Source organism: Leucoraja erinacea, chromosome 8 (genome assembly GCF_028641065.1).
Source record: "Leucoraja erinacea ecotype New England chromosome 8, Leri_hhj_1, whole genome shotgun sequence".
NCBI lineage: Eukaryota > Metazoa > Chordata > Chondrichthyes > Rajiformes > Rajidae > Leucoraja > Leucoraja erinaceus.
Genome location: NC_073384.1, coordinates 39,696,414 through 39,717,667, shown reverse-complemented (window position 1 = coordinate 39,717,667; position 21,254 = coordinate 39,696,414). Strand labels below are relative to the sequence as shown.

Below are 21,254 nucleotides of genomic sequence, written 5' to 3'. Positions count from 1 at the left end.
ATGCTGGTTTGCGCCGAAGATAGACACAAAATGCTGGAGTAACTCAGCGGGTCAGGCAGCATCTTTGGAAAAAAGGATTCGGGTCGAGACCTTTCTTCAGACTGAGATTCATCAGGTCATATGGTCATAAGTGATAGGAGCAGAATTAGGCTATTTGGCCCATCAACTCTGACCTGCCATTTAATCATGGCTGACCCATTCTCCTGCCTTCTCCCCCTAACCCCTGACACACATACTAATCAAGAATCTATTTATCTCTGCCCTAATAATACCCATTGACTTGGCCTCCACAGCCTTCGGAGGCAAAGAATTCCAGGCGAGAAAGACCAGGAGCAATCATGGCTGGTATCTATGTTGCTGGGTTTTCTTTGTGGATGGGTGTAAACTGGGTTGGGAAAAATCAGGGAATGGACCAATCTGTGTTTTCCTCCCTGCGCACACTCAAGGTTTTTCCAACTAAACTCAGACACATCATGGCTTGCGGATTATAGTAATGCGCCGCTGTTGAGAATTGGTCTGGGACTTGTTGGCCCCAAGCTGAAATGTCACCTATCCATGTCCTCCAGGGATGCTGTCCAGCACTTGGGAGTTTTTTTTGTTCAAATTCTAGCTTTATAGCAGGTTTATGCTTGTGTTAATATGTGATCAATTACAGAAGTTTACTATTGAATCTAACCTGAATTCACACAGGCTTAGGTTGCATTAATTCATAAATGGGGTCACTTCAGGTGTATGCATTGGGAGTGGATGTTGGTGTAGGGTGAAGGAGAAATAGTAATGGCAGCAAGATCTCTATCTGCCCAGTGATCAGCAAACACATTCAAGGCACATACCCATATATAGGAAGGAAGGAACTGGTGATGCTGGTTTATATCGAAGATAAACAAAGCACTGGAGTAACTCAGTGGGTCAGGCAGCATCTCTGGAGAAAAAGGACGGGTGGTGTTTTGGGTCAGAGCCCTTCTTCAGAAGGGTGTGAAGGAGGGTTTCCGAGCCAAAACGTCACCTATCCTTTCTCTCCAAGGATGCGGCCTGACCCGCTGAGTTACTCCAGCATTTTGTGTCAATTCCCATGTGTGTAATGTGCATCTGTTTAAAATGCCCCCTCCACCCCTTCCCCAATCAGTCAAATTTAAATTCCTGGGCACACCTCTGGATTATGTTAATCACAATTAAATATACTCTTGACTCTTGACTCTTGTTAATCTCCCACAATCCAGCTAAACAGGTGATCAATTGTGCCAGTGACAGTTTAAAATTAAATTTAAAAGTGGATACTTTCCAGTGAAAGAACACGCAAAACTCGAATGTTCTTTAAAATTGGAGGCAATATTTTAAAGGTGTTTCAAGTGCCACAGTGCAATACCCAAAGGAATTGGTAGTTAAAATGTCATGTTGCTTCACTATGCAACAAGGCATCAAAAGTACAAGAAAAGGAAAGATGGAACAAAATGGGTCCTTCACATCCTCAAGAAATCTCAAAGGAGAGGAAAAACAATTAAGTGCTTTTGAAAAGCATATTAGGTCATGGGTTTGATAAATAGAGTCACTGAGTGCATGTGTTGAGAAATTACAAAACGATTAGGCTGCAGGAGACACACAGAAATGCAGATGCTAGAATCGTGAGCTAAACACAAAGTGCTGGAGTAACTCGGCGGGTCAGGCAGCATCTGCAGAGGGAATGGGACCATTCTTTACACTGATTGGTTGGGCTGCATCTGCACGCATTTACCTGTTACCAAAGTTTCAGATGGATGTGGGGGTCCCTGGCAGAGTGCCTGACCCATTTATTTACTCCGACACATTGTCTTTTTTCAATCTGTTTTATTAATCATTGTTCAGGAATAGCATGGCCAGGACACCAGAGAAGGCTCCACTGTTCTTCTACGAATAGTCACATAGGATCTATTACGCCAACATAATGGGGCAGCATGGTGGCGCAGCAGTAGATTTGCTGCCCTACAGTGCCAGAGACCCGGGTTCAATCCTGACTGGGGTGCTGTCTGTGTGGAGTGTGCATGTTCTCCCTGTGACCGTGGGTTGTATCCGGGTGCTCTGGTTTTCTCCCACATTACAAAGACATACAGGTTTGTAGATTATTTGGCTTCTGTAAATTGTCCCTAGTGTGTAGGATGGAACCAGTGTATGGGTGATCGTTGATCAACGTGGACATGATGGGTCGAAAGGTCTGTTTCCACGCTGTATCTCTAAACTAAACTAAACGAATAAAGGGGGCATGATTTAGTAGCTTAGCCTAAAGTGAAGTCAGCTCTCTGAAGTGAGGCTTGATGATACAGACATTTGTCTCAGAAGCTGAGAATCTTTAGGCAGAGGGTGGTGAATCTGTGGATTTCATTGCCAGTGGAGGCCAAATCAATGGATATTTTGAAGCCCTAGAATGACATATTTGTAATTAATATGGTTGTCAGGGGTTATGGGAAGAAGCTAGGAGAATGAGGTTGAAGGACAAAGATAGAACAGCCATGATTGAATGGCGAAACTTGATAGGCCGAATGGCCTGATTTGTTCCTAGAACCGAACAGGGTGGCGCCAGCAATGGCTGCCTCGCCAACAGTCTATCTGCCCCTTCTTTCATTTGTTGTGCGTTTGTATGTGTTAAATGTATGTTTTTAGTGTTCTTCTGCTTGTTTTATGTGAGGGGTGGGGGAGGGGGTTGAGGGAAACTTTTTCTAATCTCCTTCCTCGATGGAGATGCTATTTTTCCGTATCGCATCTCCGTCTGCACTGCGGCCTAACATCGAGGAATTGACGGCCTTTGCTGGAGACCGATTTCGAGAGCTCCACCACGGGTGCCTGCGGACTTCAACATCGAGGAGCCCGCAGGAGCTTCGATGTCCCCGACACGGGAGCTTCAATCCCCCCAATGTGGAGGCTTTGACCGCCGGCTGCGGGAGCTTCGATCAACCCGTCTGCGGATGGTTCGACTCCCCCAACCATGGGAGAATAAAAGAGGAAGATTGGACTTTATTGCCTTCCATCACAGTAAGGAACGTGGGGAATCCCCTGTGGTGGATGTTTATGGTAACTTTTATGTAGTTGTGTGCCTTGTTGCTTTTTTTGTTAGTATAGCTGTATGGTAATTCAAATTTCACTCTACCTTAATTGGTACATGTGACAATAAACTGACCTTGAAACCTTGAACTTAATAATGCTCCCAGTACTACAGCCATAACTTAGTATGGGCAAACAAAAGGTATGCACCAAAGATGAAGATTCGACAAAGGTATGTCAGAAACTGATAAGTTGTAAATCTTGGCAAACTTCTTGTGATTAAGTCTGAAGAAGGGTTTCAGCCCGAAACGTTGCCTATTTCCTTCGCTCCATGGATGCTGTGGACCCGCTGAGTTTATCCAGCTTTTTTGTGTACCTTCTTGTGATTAAGAATTGGCTGAAAATAAATGTTGGCACTTTCTTATAGTTGGGCACACTCCTCTGTTCAGTATTTTAATCCATTTAACAATCAAAAATATATTTGCACAGAATAACTAAACAGAATCATTTCATTACAAAGAATTAAACACTTAACCATCACCTTTGAGTGATAATTTGAAAATGATGTAGGGAATAAAATGCAAGGACCTGAGGGATATGGATTATGTGTAGGCAGATAAGAGTTGGTCTTGGATCATGTTCAGTACAGACAATGTGGGCCAAAGGGCCTGTTCCTGTGCTGTACTGCTGAATAGATAGACACAAACTGCTGGAGTAACTCAGCGGGTCAGGCAGCATCTCTGGAGTTAAAGCATGGGTGACCTTTCAGATCAGGACCCTTCTTCAGAAACATCAGGCATTCTTTTTCTCCATGAGATGCTGCCTGGTCTGCTGAGTTACTCCAGCACTTTGTGTCTATCTTCAGTACATACTCGCATCTGCAGTTCCTTTCCACAAATTCAGTCCTATTTAATGTTCTAACATGAGGAATTAATAAGTCAAGTCTTAATACATCAAAATTATTGAGTCATTGTCTCCAAATAGCAGACACATAATCTAAAATAAATGTTTAATATCCATAAAACAATATTAAATCTACAAAGTCTCAAATATTACTCATGACTGTACGACCTGACTCAGCATCTCAACTGAATCAAGAAACTTTAGATTGAGTTATACGGCTAAAACTCAGTAGAGAAGATGGTATGCATAACTTAAACTGAGACAATGAAGATATTTAACACTATTCACAATGGAATTAAGCATTGCAATGAGCTAAACCAAGGCCTGGCTGTATTAAACATTAAACACAACAACGTCTTTATCAAGAGCAGCAACAGCAAGAATTAGAATGTCTCATAGGTACGTAATGTTACTCATCCTGTAACGTCTGTAATTATATCTCCTACACGTCTATAAATAGGGAACCGTAATAACGTTTATTGAGTCATATACATTGATGTTTTCTACCTGCCATATTTATTTATAGGGCAGGAAAGCAAGGGTGGAAATGTTAGTCTGATCAGCATTTTCTCAAGTATTCTGCTATATGACAAAAAATCTTTTGAAGGTCTTTTTACCATTTTAGTTTCAGTTTAGATTAGTTTATTATTGGTGTCACTTGTACAGAGGTACAGTAAAAAGCATTTTTGTTGTGTGCTATCCAATCAACGAAAAGAGTACACATGATTACAATCAAGCCATCCATGGTGTACAGATACAGGTAAAAATAAATAATGTTTAGTACAAGATAAAGTCCAGTAAAGTCAGATTAAAGATAATCCGAGGGTCTCCAATCAGCTCAAAGGGAGGTCAGAATCGCACTCGTTGGTGATAGGATGGTTCAGTTGTCTGATAACAGCTGAGAAGAAACTGTCCCTGAATCTGGAGGTGTTTTCACACTTCTGTACCTCTTGCCTGATGGGAGAGGGGAGAAGAGGGAGTGTCCAGGGTGAGACTGGTCCTTGCTTATGCTGGTGGCCTTGCCGAGGCAGCATGAAGTGTAGATGGAGGCAATGGAAAGGAGGTTGGTTTGTGTGATGATCTGGGCCACGACCACAACTTTCTGCAATTTCTTGCTGTCATGGATGGAGCTGTCCCCAAATGATGCATCCCGATAAAATGCTTTCTATTGCGCATTTCTTCATAACCCTAACTCAACACCTTGCAATGCTTAATGCTCCGAGTCCTGATTTCTAATCTTTCACTGGCAATATTTCTCGGTTGAATTTCCCCCTTGGCCTAGATTTTGTGATCAGTCCTTCAAATAGACATCTATCCAGTCTGAAGTAGGGTCTCCACCCGAACGTCACCAATCCCTTCTCTCCATAGATGCTGCCTCATCCGTTGAGTTTCTCCAGCATTCTTTGTCCACTAGAAATTGTAGAAGATGACTTCTCACACTTTGTTGCATTCTTCATTGTTTTGTGTGGCAAACCTATATTAGATTTTGCACACATATTTTCTTACAATTTACCTAGTTCCACCCAGAGAGCAAACGCATATCAGATGAACTAAGGATATAAGGAACTGCAGATGTTGGAATCTTGATCAAAACACAAATTGTTGGAGGAACTCAATGGGTCAGGCGTTTGTGGAGGGAGTGGATTGGATTGACGACGGTTCTGGTCGGAACCCTTATTCAGACTGATTTCATAAGTTATAGGAGCAGAATTAGACCATTTGGCCCATCGAGTCTACTCCACAATTCATTCATGGCTGATCTATCTTTCCCTCTCAACTACATTCACCTGCCTTCTCCCCATAAATCTTGACACTCAGCTTTCTCACCCCCTACCCACAATCAGTATTAAGAAGGGTCTCAACCCAAAACGTTGCCTGTCCATTCGATTAGTAAGGGTGTCAGGGGTTATGGAAAGGCAGGAGAATGGGGTTGAGGGGAAAAGATAGATCAGCCATGATTGAATGGCGGAGTAGATGATGGGCCAAATGGCCCAATTCTGCTCCTATAACTTATGAACGTATGAACCTATTCCCTCTCCAGATGCTGCCCAGGTTCCTCCAGCACTTTGTGTTGTGCTCAGGTAAACTGGAGGCCGGTCACAATGCCACTCTGCAGCCTGCTGGTCTCTGTGACCCTATCTGTCATATGTTCCCATTTGACACTCCTACCTTTGCACCAAACCTGCTATGGTTGTGTTGTGGATGCTGCACGCATGTCTCAGATTGGACTGGGTGAGGTGTGGGAGACCTGGGCCATGAGGATGAACAGAACTTTGAAACTGACGGAATTAGCAGTACATCATGATTAAATGAAAATTCCAGTATTGACAGTAGCACAGAGGGAACACTTCACTTGGGGACAAAACCCTTTGTGCTTCAGGTTCAAGCAGCCGAAAACAGACCCAAGATGTGGAAATGAACCCACTTTGAATTTAATGGAATCATTTTCTTTCACCATTTTTCCCACCTTTGGTGGTAGAGCAATTATTGGAGACGATTCACTGGCATGCAGTTGACTTAGAATTACATCCAGTAGTCAGAACTAGAAATAACCTTGTGAAATACAGGGGTTAGAGTCATAGTCATAAAGTGTGGAAACAGGCTCTTCGGCCTAACCTGCCCACACAGACTAACATGGCCCATTGCACTAATCCCACCTACCTGCATTTGGTTCATATCCCTCTAAACCTATCCTATTCATGTACCTGTCTAAATGTTTCTTAAACGTTGCGATAGTACCTGCTACCCTATTGTGTGTTGGGCATTTTAGAATAAAAGTGACTAAAGGAAGATTAGGGTGTATAAAATGATGGGTGGCGTAAACAATGTGAACAGCTCTCTTGGCAAGGAGGACCATAATTGCTTGTCATAGATTCGTGTTAACTGGTAAAAGGAGAATTGAGGACATTTAATCCAACTCTGGATCTCACTGATTGGAAGGTTGGTGGATAAAGTCTTGCTTCATTTTAAACGTTTTTAGATCAACTTTGAAAAATTATAGCCTGCATGGCTGCAGAACAAGAGCCGGGAAGTGAGATTGACCCAAAGCCCATTGTTGGCAAACAGGGACAAGATAGGATGAATGGCTTCCTAATATGATATAATATGCGGCATTTGGAATATTGTTTCAGTTCTGGTCACCCTGCTATAGGAAGAATGTCATTCAGCTGGAAAGAGTGCAAAGAGGATTTATGAGGGTGTTGCTAGGACTTGAGGACTTGAGCTATAGGGAGAGATTGAACAGGCTAGGATTTCATTCCTCGGAGCACAGGAGGATGAGGGGTGATCTTATCGAGGTGTATAAAATCATGAAGGATATTGATATAGTGAATGCATAGAGTCTTTTACCCAGGTTAGGGGTATCAAAAACTAGATGATGTAGCTTCAAGATGAGTGGGGAAGGATTTAATGAGTTGGAGGGGCACCTTTTTCATTCAGAGGATGGTGGGGATATGGAACAAGCTGCTACAGGAGGTAGTTGAGGCAGATATTATAGCAACATTGAAAAAACACTTGGACAGGTTCATGGATAGGAAAGGTTTAGGGGTATACTAGATTAAGTGGGACCCATTGGGTCCCATGTTCACACGGGAGGGCTGGTCCCCCAACGCAATATTACACCTCTCCACCAATTCCAGTATTAAGGTATGGGTGTTGTTGGCTGCAGGGACTACTGGTCTCCAGAGGGCTAGTATGGACAATGTAGGCCAAATGGATTTTTGAGGTGGCAGCTCAGTCCCTCGAGCCTGATGTGCTGGCAACTCACTCATGGCTGGTGCTGGCAGTTGACTCACGGCTATTCCTTGAAATTCCATTTCAAGCAGAGGGCAAGACCACCAAATTCAAATCCATTTTTCTACCATTTCAAGCAGGGTTCAAGGCCACCAAATTCAAGTGCAGTTTCTTACCTCTTCAAGCAGGGTGCAAGGCCACAAAATTCAAGTGCAGTTTCATACCACTTCAAGCAGGGTGCAAGGCCACTAAATTCAGGTTCAGTTTCCTACCACTTCAAACAAGGTGCAAGGCCACCAAATTTAAGTGCAGTTTCATACCATTCAAGGAGGGTGCAAGACTACCAAATTCAAATGCAGTTTCATACCATTTCATGCAGGGTGCAAGGCCACCATATTCAAATGAAGTTTCATACCATTTCAAGCAAGGTGAAACCACCATAAAACCATACAAAACACCACACACAGTTCAGAGTTGTGACCTCTCTCCTCCTCCTCCTCATTAGCAGTGCATTTTTACTTCATTAGCAGTGCATTTTTACTTCATTACCAGTGCATTTTTACTTCATTACCAGTACATTTTTTTAATTCAAACCAACCATATTTTCATTTTCAAACCACATTAAGGGCGCTCAGAGTTGAGAAGAGCGTTCAGTGTTATTCAGAGCTCAGAGAGACGTGACCCTCTTGGTTCCTCCATCTTGCAGAGACTGGGTGAGGCACACCACTTCCGGGTTTTATAGTCCCTCCCCCCTCCCACCAGCAGGGGCAGCAGAGAGAATGGCATTTAGAAAAAAAACATTAATATCTCTCTGATTTTTCATCGATTGGAAAAATCCTCCAGTCCCGGAAGGCGGAGTGGGGCTCTGAGCGAGGTGGCCAAAAAAGACGGCCATAGGTGGCGGCGTTTTCTCGGAAATCACACCACAGCGAGCCAAAAGCTGTCAAGATCAGACTTTTAGTAATATAGATGGGCCAAATGCAGGCAAATGGGACTAGATTAGATGGGCATCTTGGTAGGCATGGATGAGTCAGTCTGAAGGACCTGTTCTAAGTCTCTATGCATATGAACGGAAAATATTTTGTTGATGAAGCTTTACTTGCCCCTTCGGCTTTCTCTTCATTGTTTGCCAGCATCTCCTGAAGAGCTCGTACAGAGAGGGATTGCTCCAATACGAAGGTGCAGATAGACAGATCTGGAGGAACATTCTGCAATAAAAGGAACAAGGCATAACATTTAGAGACACAAGGAATTTGCACTGAATTCACCTCTTTGATCTACTGGTGAGCAGTCCTGATCTACTATTGACATCATTGGAGACCCTCAGTCTATCTTTAATCAGACTTTACTGAACTTTCTCTTACACTCAGCATTATTCCCTTTATCGTGTACCTGTACACTGTGGGTGGCTTGATTGTAATCATATAGTCTTTCTGCTGACTGGTTAGCATGCAACAAAAGTTTTTCATTATACCTTGGTGCACGTGACAATAATCTAAACTAAACTAAAGTGAATTTCAACCAGTAACCCACCCCACCCTGGTGTGCGCACAGTTTTTCCACCACCTACCCCTCCAGCCTCCATGCTCCTTTCCATTACACAATCCATTCATCTCCAATCCCCAAGTCACCAATGTTCCTTTTATTCCCCTCTTTCTATCTCCACCCATATCCCTCCCTAAAGCTACACATTTCACTCCTCTTCTCTCCTTATCCAAAATGCTATTCACTGGAGGGGGTGGGGGAGGGGGAGAGGGAAGGGGAGGTGGAGGGCCAGTAATTGCAGACAGGAGACAAGGATGTGCAGATGGGCATGAGACCCGTTATTTTGCCAATAGTTTTACTGTATTTTGCTTTAATAAATAGTAGTTTGTGTTCTTCAAATCGTTCTTTGTCCAGATTGATCAGAGATTCTTGAAGCCTGCATATATTCTGTTACATTCGGTCACAGGAAGAACATGCAAACTACACACAGCTAGTACCTGAGGTCAGCATCGAACCCGGGTCTCTAGCACAATAAGGCAGCAGCTCCACCAGCTGCACCACTGTGCCGCCCCTCACCTTTTATTCGTTAGAAAGGGTTTTGTTAAATGAATTACCCCACCAGCGCCAATACTGAGATCCATTTCCTGCAGAGTCCCCCATCAGCTCAACCTATTAATAACATTTGATAATTAATACTGCCACACTCACTGTTTATAATGCAACCTTCCTTTGTGTCATCTGTGGCCTTTGTGGATTTTTATCCCATTATTTATAAATATTTTGAACACAGATCCTTGCAGGATACTATTTGACACCTTCTGCCTTTTGGAGCGCCTGTCTGTTATTTAGTTGAGGAAGGAACTGCAGATGCTGGTTTATACCAAAGATAGACACAAATTACTGGAGTAACTCAGCGGGTCAGGCAGCATCTCTGTCTGTCTGTGCGGAATTTGCACGTTCTCCCTGTGACTGTGTGGGTTTACTCCGGGTGCTCCAGTTTCCTCCAACATCCCAAAGACGTACAGGTTTGTAGGTTAATTGGCTTCTGTAAATTGTCCCTAGTGTGTAGGACAGAACCAGTGTACGGGTGATCGTTGGTCGGCATGGACTCGGTGGGCCGAAATGCCTGTTTCCACGCTGTTTCTCTAAACTAAAGTAAACTAAATTTCATTAGAAAGGATTGTTTTCCTTGTGGGAGGTTTTAAGCGACTGGGAGTTAAATTACAAATCCTGACAACATGTGCTATCTGCATGGAGTTTGTTCATTCTCCCTGTTTAGGATAGTGCTAATCTATGAGGATCGCTGGTCGGCCGGCGCTGACAGGGTGGGCCAAAGGGCCTGTTTCCAGGATGCATCGCTAATCTAAACTAAAATAAACAATTCAATGCAGCTTTAAAAGAAAATCTTTTAAGAACCGGTGCTTTGCTCCAATTCTCCAAAAAAGGACAGCTTGCGTATCCCTACATGACAATGCGGTCAAATTCAAAAATAACTCATTGCTCATTTAGTGGGTCAGTGAAAGGAATCCTGCAGGCAGAGCCTCCACTCCAGACACCAGCCTCACTTGCTCACTGTGGTTATTACAGAACAATTTCTCAGTAGAATATTCTGCTTGTGCAGAACCGCTCTGCCCATCAGGCACAGTATCGTCAATCTTATTGAGGTGTATAAGATCATGAGGGGAATGGACAGGGTGAATGCACAGGGAGAGTCTTTTACCCAGAGTAGGAGGAACAAGAACCAGAGGACAGAGGTTTTAAGGTGTGGGTGAAAGATTTAATAGAAACCTGAGGAACAACATTTTCACAGAGGGTGGTGGGTATCTTGCACAAGCTGCCAGAGGAGGTACTTGAGGTAGGTAATATAACAATATTAAAAAGACATTTGGACAGACAAGAAAGGTTTAGAGGGATACAGGCCAAACGCAAGCATGTATGACTAGCACAGATGGAGCATCTTGGTCGGCATGGGCAAGTTGGGCCGAAGGGCCGGTTTCTATTCTGTGTGACTGTGACTGAGCACATGGTTTCATTTCCAAGAACTCCTAAAATCATCAAATGTAAAAAAACGGATCTGTAGATGCTGGTATATCAAAACGCTGGAGTAACTCAGTGGGTCAGGTAGCATCTCTCTCTCTCTCTCTTTCTATCTCTCTCTCTCGAAAATGGATAGGTGATGTTTTGGGTCGGGACGCTTCTTCAGGCTGATTGTCGGCTGGGGGGGGTGGGGGGGGGGGGGGAGGGGGGTCTTGGAATGGTAAAAACAAGAAAAGGTCAGGACAAATCAGGGCTGGCAACAGATGACCTCAGGCAGCGTGGTTCCCTGATAGGCCAACTGTTGGCTGGGATAGTTTATAATTTATATTAATTTATTGTCACATGCACCGAACTACAGTGAAAAGCTTTTGTTGTGTGCTAATCAGTCAGCGAAAAGACTACATGATTATAACATATATCCACAGTGTACACATACAGGATACGGGGAATAATACAAGAAAAAGTCCAATCAAGTCTGATTGAAGATGGTCCGAAGGTCTCCAATGAGGTAGATGGTAGCTCAACACTGCTCCATAGTTGTCGATAGGAGGGTTCAGTTGCCTGATAACAGCTGGGAAGAAACTGTTGCTGAAGTTGTGCGTTTTCACGCTTCAGATGGTCTGATGGGAAGAAAGATACCCTATATAGAAAGGTGCCCAAACAGGAGCCTGGTTAAAGGTGCAAGTTGAATCAGGAGTTAAAATTGGCATGTAGCATTTCAACATGCAGGTAGACTGGGAAAATCAGGTTGTTACTAGACCCCAAGAAAGGGAGTTTGTGCCTTAGAGCAGCATGTATTGGAGCCTACCAGGGAGAAGGCAATTCTGGATTTAGTGTTATGTAATGAACCAGATTTGATAAAGGAACTTGAGGTTAAGGAGCTATTAGGAGGTAGTGACCATAATATGGTCAGGTTTAATAGTGAGATTAAACGAGTACTTACCAGTACGAAGTTTGATCTGTATTTTATGAGGAGTTACGATGAGGGATTACGTGAAGAACCCACCCAGCGCGCAGGCGCGGCATACTTCCAAGCAGCGGTGTGGAATCACAGATAGACACAAATTGAAGTAAAGATAGTAAAGATTAATGAGACATCAGGCCGAGTTTGATCTATACAATGAGGGTGGGAGCGGAGGGCACGTAATCCCTCATCGTAACTCCTCATAAAATACAGATCAAACTTCGTACTGGTAAGTACTCGTTTAATCTCACTATTTTACTTCGGAGTCACGTGAGTGACTACGTGAAGACTTCAAAGGTCTGTGATTTCAAACCGTGTAACAGTTATATCACTCACTGCCGAAAGATCATCGAGGGAGGAAGTGGTATCTAAAGACCAACGAATTTGTTAGTTTTAAACAACAAATGTTCATTAACAACAACAAAAAATAGCTCCCCTGGGCTTGAAATTATAAATTTGCGGTTTCTAAAATTCTCTCCGCAAAGACGTCCTTCTCCATCAGCGGTTTGTGGTAGAATTTTTGGAATGTCGATTCCCTTGACCATCCCGCTGCACTAAGGATGTTGTCTAGGGGAACCTGCATCCGATCCGCCGCTGACGTGGACGCTGCCCTGGTTGAATGGGATTTAAAAACATCTGTGTTAATCCCTGCCGTATTAAGGACCTGTTTCAACCATCTGGATATTGTCTGGCTGGTAACCCGTCCAAAAGGCTTTTTATGGCTGACCCATAAGGCTTTCTCTCTCCCTCTAAGTGTTTGGGTTGTGTCTATGTAATCATAAAGGTGGGTCACCACACACAGCCTAGGTTCTGGAGGGTAAGCCCGGAAAATCAACGGGGAGTTGGATATACCTGGCCTGCTCTGTTTAACCAACCCCGGCATGGTAAAAGCAATGGAATCTGGGGTGGTCACCATGTGGTCCAGACTTAACTGATGCAGCGACTGAACCCTCTGAGCAGAGACAAGTGCCATAAGCATGAGGGTCTTGTGAGTGGACTGTTCCAGGCTCAGGGATCCCACCGGAGGCCAACCTCGAAGGTGTGACAATACTACACTAACATCCCATACATGGGTGTATCTAGGTGTAGGGGGTTTGGTGTTATAAATCCCTTTAAGGAGTTTGATAACCAGAGGGTGGGATCCAATACTATGCTGTCCTGTGGGCAGAAGGTATGCGGACAGGGCGCTCCGAGCTCCATTGATGGCACTGTAGCTCATCTTTTGGTCATGGTGCAGGTGGGCCAGGAACTCCAGCACATCCGTGATTGAAGCCGTCTTGTAGGATGTCCCTGCTTTCAGGCAGTACTGTTCCCATTTCCTGATGTAGGTCAGGTACTGTTTCTTGGTGGAAACTCGCAGGGATGCCGACATGGTGGTGATTGTACTCTCTGATAACCCCAATCCCTGGTAAGGTCTGTTCAGAATCTGGAAACCAGGAGGTTCAGTTTTTGATGGCATGGATGACTTATGCCAGTTACCGGGTGAGTCAATAATTGGGGGTGGTTGTGAAGGACCATAGGTGTCTCTACCACCATGTCGTGGAAAATTGGGAACCATGGTTGGGTAGGCCAGTCGGGTACGACCAGAATGCCTGAGGCTGAGTCAGCTTGAATTTTCTGGAGTACCCGACTGATGAGGCAGAAGGGAGGGAAAGCATAGAAAAAGAAATTTCCCCAATCCAGCGTGAAGGCATCTACCGCTGCTGCCTCTGGGTCTGGTTCCCAAGCCACATACATGGGTAGTTGGTGATTTAGTCTAGACGCAAACAAATCTATATCTGGCGTACCATATTGCTTAACAATTCTAGCAAATAGTTTCAGGTCCAACATCCATTCGATGTTGTCGTTGAATTTTCGTGACCTGGTGTCCGCCACTGAATTTAGCTTGCCTGGTAAATAGGCAGCTGATAGCCAAATATGTCTCTCGACACACCATTGCCAGATTATAGTAGTCAATTTGTCGCATGATACTGATTTTATACCACCCATGTGCTGAATGTAAGACACCGCCGTTGTGTTGTCAATCATAACTCTGACATGTACATGCCGCATGTTGGATACATATGCTTTTAGCCCATAAAATGCGGCAAGCATCTCCAAGAAGTTAATGCCCAGTGTTTGTAGTAGCGATGCCTCTGAGTTAGTCCATCTGCCACCTGTGCTGTCTATAGAGTTAGTAGCTCCCCAGCCTAAAGCACTGGCATCCGTTGTAATGGTTATGTTAGGATTGGCGACGGCGATAGGACTGTGACTGTGCCAAATGTTATCTACCCACCACTGAAGTTCTGATCTGGCTTCAGCGGGTAACTCCATTTTACGGTCATAATGCCCCCTATTGAGACGTAATGCATGTGTCCTTGCTCTTTGCAAATTTTGATAATGCAAGGGCCCATATTGGGCAGCCAGGAATGCTGCTACTATAGTACCAATGACTCTGGCTACGTGCCGTATCCTTGGTTGTGGTGTTGCAATTAAATGGTTACAGGCTTCTGTAAGTGTAACTTGTTTGTCTCTAGGCAGAGTGACAGTCATATGGATAGTGTCAATAGTGAAGCCTAGGTAATCCATGTTAGTGGTAGGCTCCAATATTGATTTATCTGGGTGTAGAATGAATCCCAAAGTTTCAAGGAGTTGTTTAGTGGCTAAAACTCCTGCGACAGCTAGTTCCCTTGTTCTCCCTAATATGAGAACGTCGTCCAGATAGGCCACGACTAAATGTTTTTGTTCTCTCAATTTTTTCATGGCCACTTTAAGAATTTTTGTAAATAATCTGGGAGCTGTCGTTAAACCATTGGGCAATTCTCAATACTGCCATAGCTGGCCCATCCAGATAAATTTCAGATATTTGTAATAATCCTTATGAATGGGTACTAAATAGTAAGCATCCTTGATGTCTATGCTTGCCATGTAGTATCCCTTGGAGATCAGTTGTCTGGCAGTGACAAATGTCTCCATTTTGAAATGTTGATACTCAACAGACTGATTAAGTGACGTCAAATCAATAATAATACGACATCCACCATCTTTCTTGGATTTGAGAAAAATATTCGATACAAATTCCTGCGGCTCGTGTGTGGTCATTTCTATGATGCCTTTAGCCACGAGCCTATCTAGTTCAGCTTGTCCTTCTACCTTCTCTAATTGTGAGGGAAGGAATACCCTTTGGGGCATGTGCTGAACTGGCGGTTCTATGCCTGGTTTGAATTCAATTTTGTATCCACTGATGCTGTTGAGTATAAACCTGTTGTTAGTAAGGGAGCACCAAACATGCTTGAAGAACCTCAAACGCCCTCCTGTTAACACAACACCCTTTGTCTGTGCATGTTGGCAGGAACCAGACCCACCTACCTCCATGTTTATTTGTGGGGGCGTTTCCGATGGGTTTGGCCCGAGGGTGTCCGTGTTGGTGCTGCGGTGGGGCGGCGCATCTTCCCACGGCTCCGCCCTGGGCCCCGCTCTAAAAAAGAGCTCTGGGGGTAGTGGGAGGCGGTCACCAGGCTTTCACCAGCTCGGTACCTGCTGGTGGATGCCGAGGCGTGCTGCCAACTGGGTGTCTTCACCCTGCTCGGTCCTGGCGCTGCCCTCATGAGGCCTACAGGTTTGGCCGCCTCTTCCAATTCTTTGAGTTTCTTGGCCAAGTCTGCTCCAAATAGCAGCGCCTCCCGTTCCGGCGCTGGAGCTTTGCAGAGGCCCGCGTATTTAGGATTGAGGGCAGGCCTGATGTTATCCCGCCGTAGGCTGTTGAGCTCGTACGTGGTGTTGCACATTAACGCCAGCGCATCCTGCTGGGGTATGGAGAGCTCTTCGTTGCCGACGGACCGAGCAAAGGCGGTGATGGCTGCAGATTGGAGCTTCAGGACCCGCTGCATTTTTACCTCCTGAGTCCTGATCTGCTGCCCCAGCTGGTTCCATATTTGCCCGTTGACAGTTTTCACCCGCAGCGCCTCGCAATTTTCTGGCGCTGTGTAGGTGTCAAGGGCCTGCTGTACGACCTTGTCCTGCAGCGGCTTGTTGGAAAGCCTATTGATACTGGCCGCCATTCTAGGTGGTAGTACCATCCCGGTCGTTGGGGGCGCTGCGTACCGACCGACTACACCCAGTAGCTCTTCTTCCAGCTCGCCCGGCATACTAATGTTGTCGTCCGCCTGCCCTTGTGATAGGCCAGCCCAGTCCTGGCCTCCCTTACTGCCCTCGAACAGAGAGGGTACAGAAGGGTGTGGCGATGGTATGGAGGAGGCCAAAGCCCGTCCTCCTTGGAGATGCCTAGCCTGCATCTCCTCATTTATCATCTGCTCCAGGAGCTGCCTCATGCAGCTGATGCGGGCGTCTCCCCGTTTCGCCGGTGGAGAGCGTTCCCGTTCCTCCGACGAGTCGGAGGACACCGGCCGGTCCGTTTTGCGGGTTGCCTTCCTCCCTGTGCGGGGCGTCGAAATCGGCGGCACAGGGAGCGGCTCGGTGTCGGGTGAGCGGGAGCGTTGAAATAGCTCCTCCGCTACTGGTGGCTGCCGCCCAGATATAAACCCCTCCTCGGGTGGAGTTGGGCAGGCAGTCCTTCTAGCTGGTCGCTTTCTGGTGGCCATAATTCTCACCGTTGAGCGACTCTGTAATACAAAAAGACACTTACCTGAGGTCCTGTCTTTATGCCGCCGCTGGAGAGCCTGGCTCCAGCTGCTGCCGCTGTTGCACTGCTGACGTAATGCCGCGCCTGCGCGCTGGGTGGGTTCTTCACGTAGTCACTCACGTGACTCCGAAGTAAAATCTACAATTAGAGAGGGAGAAGGGTAGATCGGAGGTGTCAGTGTTACAGTTGAATAAAAGGGACTATGGGGCCATGAGGGAGGAGCTGGCCAAAGTTGACTGGAAAGATACACTAGCAGGGATGACAGTGGAACAACAATTTCAGGTATTTCTGGGAATAATACAGAAGGTGCAGGATCAGTTAATTCCAAAGAGGAAGAAAGATTCCAAGGGGAGTAAGGGGCGACCGTGGCTGACAAGGGACGTCAGGGACAGTATAAAAATAAAGGAGACGTACAACATAGCAAAGATGAGCAGGAAGCAAGAGGATTGGGTAATGTTTAAAGATCAACAGAAGATAACTAAAAAGGCAATATGGGGAGAAAAGATGAGGTACGAAGGTGAGCTAGCCAAAAATATAAAGGAAGAAAGTAAATTCTTCTTTAGGTATGAGAAGAGGAAAAAATGAGTTAAGATCAAAGTTGGACCCTTGAAGTGAAAAAGGTGAATTTATTATGGGGAACAAGGAAATGGCAGATGAGTTGAACAGGTACTTTGGATCCGTCTTTACTAAGGAGGACACAAACAATCTTCCTGATATAGTAGTGGCCAGAGGATCTGGGGTGACGAAAGAACTGAAGAAAATCCATGTTAGGTAGGAAATAGTGTTGGGTAGACCATTGGGACTGAATGCTGATAAATCTCCAGGGCCTGATGGTCTGCATCCCAGGGTATTAAGGAAGTGGCTCTAGAAACCGTTGATATTGGTGATTTTCCAATGTTCTATAGGTTCAGGATCAGTTCCTGTGGAATGGTGGGTAGCTAATGTTATCCCACATTTTAAGAAAGGCAGGAGAGAGAAAACAGGGAATTATAGACCAGTTAGTCTGACATCAGTGATGGGGATGATGCTGGAGTCAATCATAAAAGATGAAATAGCAGCACATTTGGATAGCAGTAGAGGATCGGTCCGAGTCAGCATGGATTTTCAAAGGGGAAATCATGCTTGACTAATCTTCTGGAATTTTTTGAGGATGTAAGTATTTTTGAGTATAAGAGCAGGGAGGTTCAACTGCAGTTGTACAGGATCTTGATGAGACCACACCTGGAGTATTGCGTACAATTTTGGTCTCCTAATCTGAGGAAAGACATTCTTGCCATAGAGGGAGTACAGAGAAGGTTCACCAGACTGATTCCTGGGATGGCAGGACTTTCATATGAAGAAAGACTGGATAGACTCGGCTTGTACGCGCTGGAATTCAGAAGATTGAGGGGGGATCTTTTAGAAACTTACAAAATTCTTAAGGGGTTGGACAGCCTACTGATGCAGGAAGATTATTCCCGATGTTGGGGAAGTCGAGAACTAGGGGTCACAGTTTAAGGGTAAGAGGGAAGTCTTTTAGGACCGAGATGAGAAAATCATTTTTTACACAGAGAGTGGTGAATCTGTGGAATTCTCTGCCACAGAAGGTAGTTGAGGCCAGTTCATTGGCTATATTTAAGAGGGAGTTAGATGTGGCCCTTGTGGCTAAAGGGATCAGGGGGTATGGAGAGAAGGCAGGGATGGGATACTGAGTTGGATGATCATCCATGATCATATCGAATGGCGGTGCAGGCTCGAAGGGCCGAATGGCCTACTCCTGCACATATTTTCTATGTTTCTATGTTTCTTTGTAACGAGGAAAATGGACAAGGGAGAGCCAGTGGATGTAGTGTACCTCGACTTTCAGAAAGCTGATATGGTTCCACATAGGAGATTAGTGGGCAAATAGTGGAGATTAGTGGGCACCCCAGTCACATCTGTGGAATCTTTTAAGTTCCTGGGAACCATCATCTCCAAGGACCTTAAGTGGGGGGCCACCATCGACTCCACAGTCAAAAAGACACAATAGAGGATGTACTTCCTGCAGCAGCTGAGGAATCACAATCTACCACAGGCAATGATGGTCAAATTCTACACGGCCATCGTAGAGTCTGTTCTCACCTTCTCCATCATGGTCTGGTTTGGCTCAGCCACCAAGCACGACACCTGGAGGCTGCAGCAAATCGGCTGATCAGCAGAGAAGGTTATTGGCTGCAACCTTCCCTCCGTTGATGAACTGTACACTGCAAGGGCCAGGAAGCGAGCGGGCAAAATCATCTCTGACCCCTCTCATCCTGGCCACAAACCCTTTGAATCACTTCCCTCTGGAAGTCAACTCCGGACTGTCAAAGCTGCCACAGCCAGACATAAAAACAGGGCACATGGTATTGGGGGTAGAGTGCTGACATGGATAGAAATTTGGTTGGCGGACAGGAATCAAAGAGTAAGGATTAACGGGTCCCTTTCAGAATGGCAGGCAGTGACTAATGGGGTACCGCAAGGCTCGGTGCTGGGACCACAGTTATTTACAATTTACAGCATTGATTTAGATGAAGGGATTAAAAGTAACATTAGCAAATTTGTAGATGACACAAAGCTGGGTGACAGTGTGAATGGCCTACTCCTGCACCTATTGTCTATTGTCTATAACCCAAAACGTCACCTCCCCATGTTCTCCAGGGATGCTGCCTGACCCTTCAGCATTTTGTGTCTATCCTAAAATGATTATTATACTGGTTAGTCACAGCCAACTGGCCCTGCTGTCAAAAGAGTGAGTGCCATAAAATATATACATTGCAGCAGACAAATGCCTTTCCACTGCAAAAGACTGGTTCCATTAAAGTAGACATTTAAGTTGAAAGCACAAGCTACAATGAAGTGCTCAATTTGCATCATCATCAGGCGGTATCTCTGTGACGTTCTGTTGCAGGATTAATACTCGTTGACACTTCAAACCCATTTGTAGAAAACAGCTTTCATAATGTGCGAAAGCTGACACCTATTGTCATTCAGTGTGTGAAACAAAGCAGCCCAAGGAAAATATGCACCAGTTAAACGTCTATGTGGAGAACATAGATACATAGCTACATAGACAATAGGTGCAGGAGTAGGCCATTCGGCCCTTCGAGCCAGCAGCGTCATTCAATGTAATCATGGCTGATCATCCACAATTAGTACCCCATTCCTGCCTTCTCTCCATATCCCTTGATTCTGCTCGCCCTCAGAGTTCTATCTAACTGGGTGTTCTATCTCATCGGGTGGGCGGCGCGACTCACGTCGCCGCGGCCTCTGCAGTCCATCTGTCTTTTATTATTTTTTGTCTTGTTTAAATGTAGTTATAGTGGGGGTTTTTAACTGAGTATGTGTGTGGGGGGCGGGAAACTTTTAAATCTTTTCCCTTTACGGAGAACCCAACCTTTTCTCTGTCGGGTCTCTGTTGTCGTTGGGGCCTAGCACCATGGGCGGCCTCCAACCGGAACGACCTGGGGCTCCAGCCGCGGAGCCTGCAGACTTACTCACCATCGCGAAGCTGGCCGAGTTCGGAGCGGGTGGAGCTGTGATGGCGCACTGCTGCGTCCCGACCCCGGGGATTTGGAGGCTCCAACCGCAGGTCTGGTGGACGGTGACACCGGGAGCCCACGGGTCCCTGGTGGGAGACCGCTTTTCGGGGCTTCAGCAATGGCGACTTTTCCCGCCCGAGTTGCGGGGTTGAAAAGTACCTGGAGCAGGGCCTTACATCACCCGGCGCGGCTTTAACGGCCGTGGGACTTGCTAGCGCACGGCGGGGGCTCCAACACCAAGACCCGGAGGGCGGCCTTGCATCGCCCGGCGCGGCTTTAATGGCCACGGGGCACTTACCATTGCCCGCCGGGGACTTTGACTCTGACATCGGGAGGAGTGCAGGGGAGAGATAAGACTTTGCCTTCCATCACAGTGAGGAGGAGATTCACTGTGATGGATGTTTATGTAAATTGTGTTGTGTCTTGGTTCTTTTTCTTGTGTGTATGACTGCAAAAACCAAATTTCGTTTGAACCTCAAGAGGTTCAAATGATAACAAATAAATTGTATTGTATTGTATTGTATTGTAACTCTCTTTTGAATGCATCCAGCGAACTGGCCTCCACCGCCTTCTGAGGCAGAGAATTCCACAAATTCACAACCCTTTGGGTGAAAACGTTTTTCCTCATCTCAGTTCTAAATGTCCTACCCCTTATTCTTATACTGTGGCCCCAGGTTCTGGAGCCCCCCAACATCGGAAACATGTTTCCTGCATCTAGCGTGTACAATCCCTAAATCATTTTATACGTTTCTATAAGATATCCTCTCATCCTTCTAATTTCCAGTGAATACAAGCCCAGTCGCTCCATTCTTCATATGACAGTCCCGCCATTCCGGGAATTGACCTTGGGAACCTACGCTGCACTCCCGCAATAGTAATAATGTCCGTTCTCAAATTAGAGGACCAAAACTGCACACAATACTCCAGGAGTGGTCTCACCAGGGCCCTGAACAACTGCAAA

General features: G+C 45.5%; 1 protein-coding gene across 1 annotated transcript in view; it reads right to left on the bottom strand.

Annotated features, from left to right (window-relative positions):
* Positions 1-21,254, bottom strand: part of ryr2a (ryanodine receptor 2a (cardiac)) — a 426,354-nt gene that overhangs the window by 306,464 nt on the left and 98,636 nt on the right. Inside the window, exon 3 of the mRNA XM_055640013.1 lies at positions 8,747-8,855. Coding sequence (XP_055495988.1) covers positions 8,747-8,855 — 109 coding nt within the window. The remainder of the gene's footprint in view (positions 1-8,746; positions 8,856-21,254) is intronic.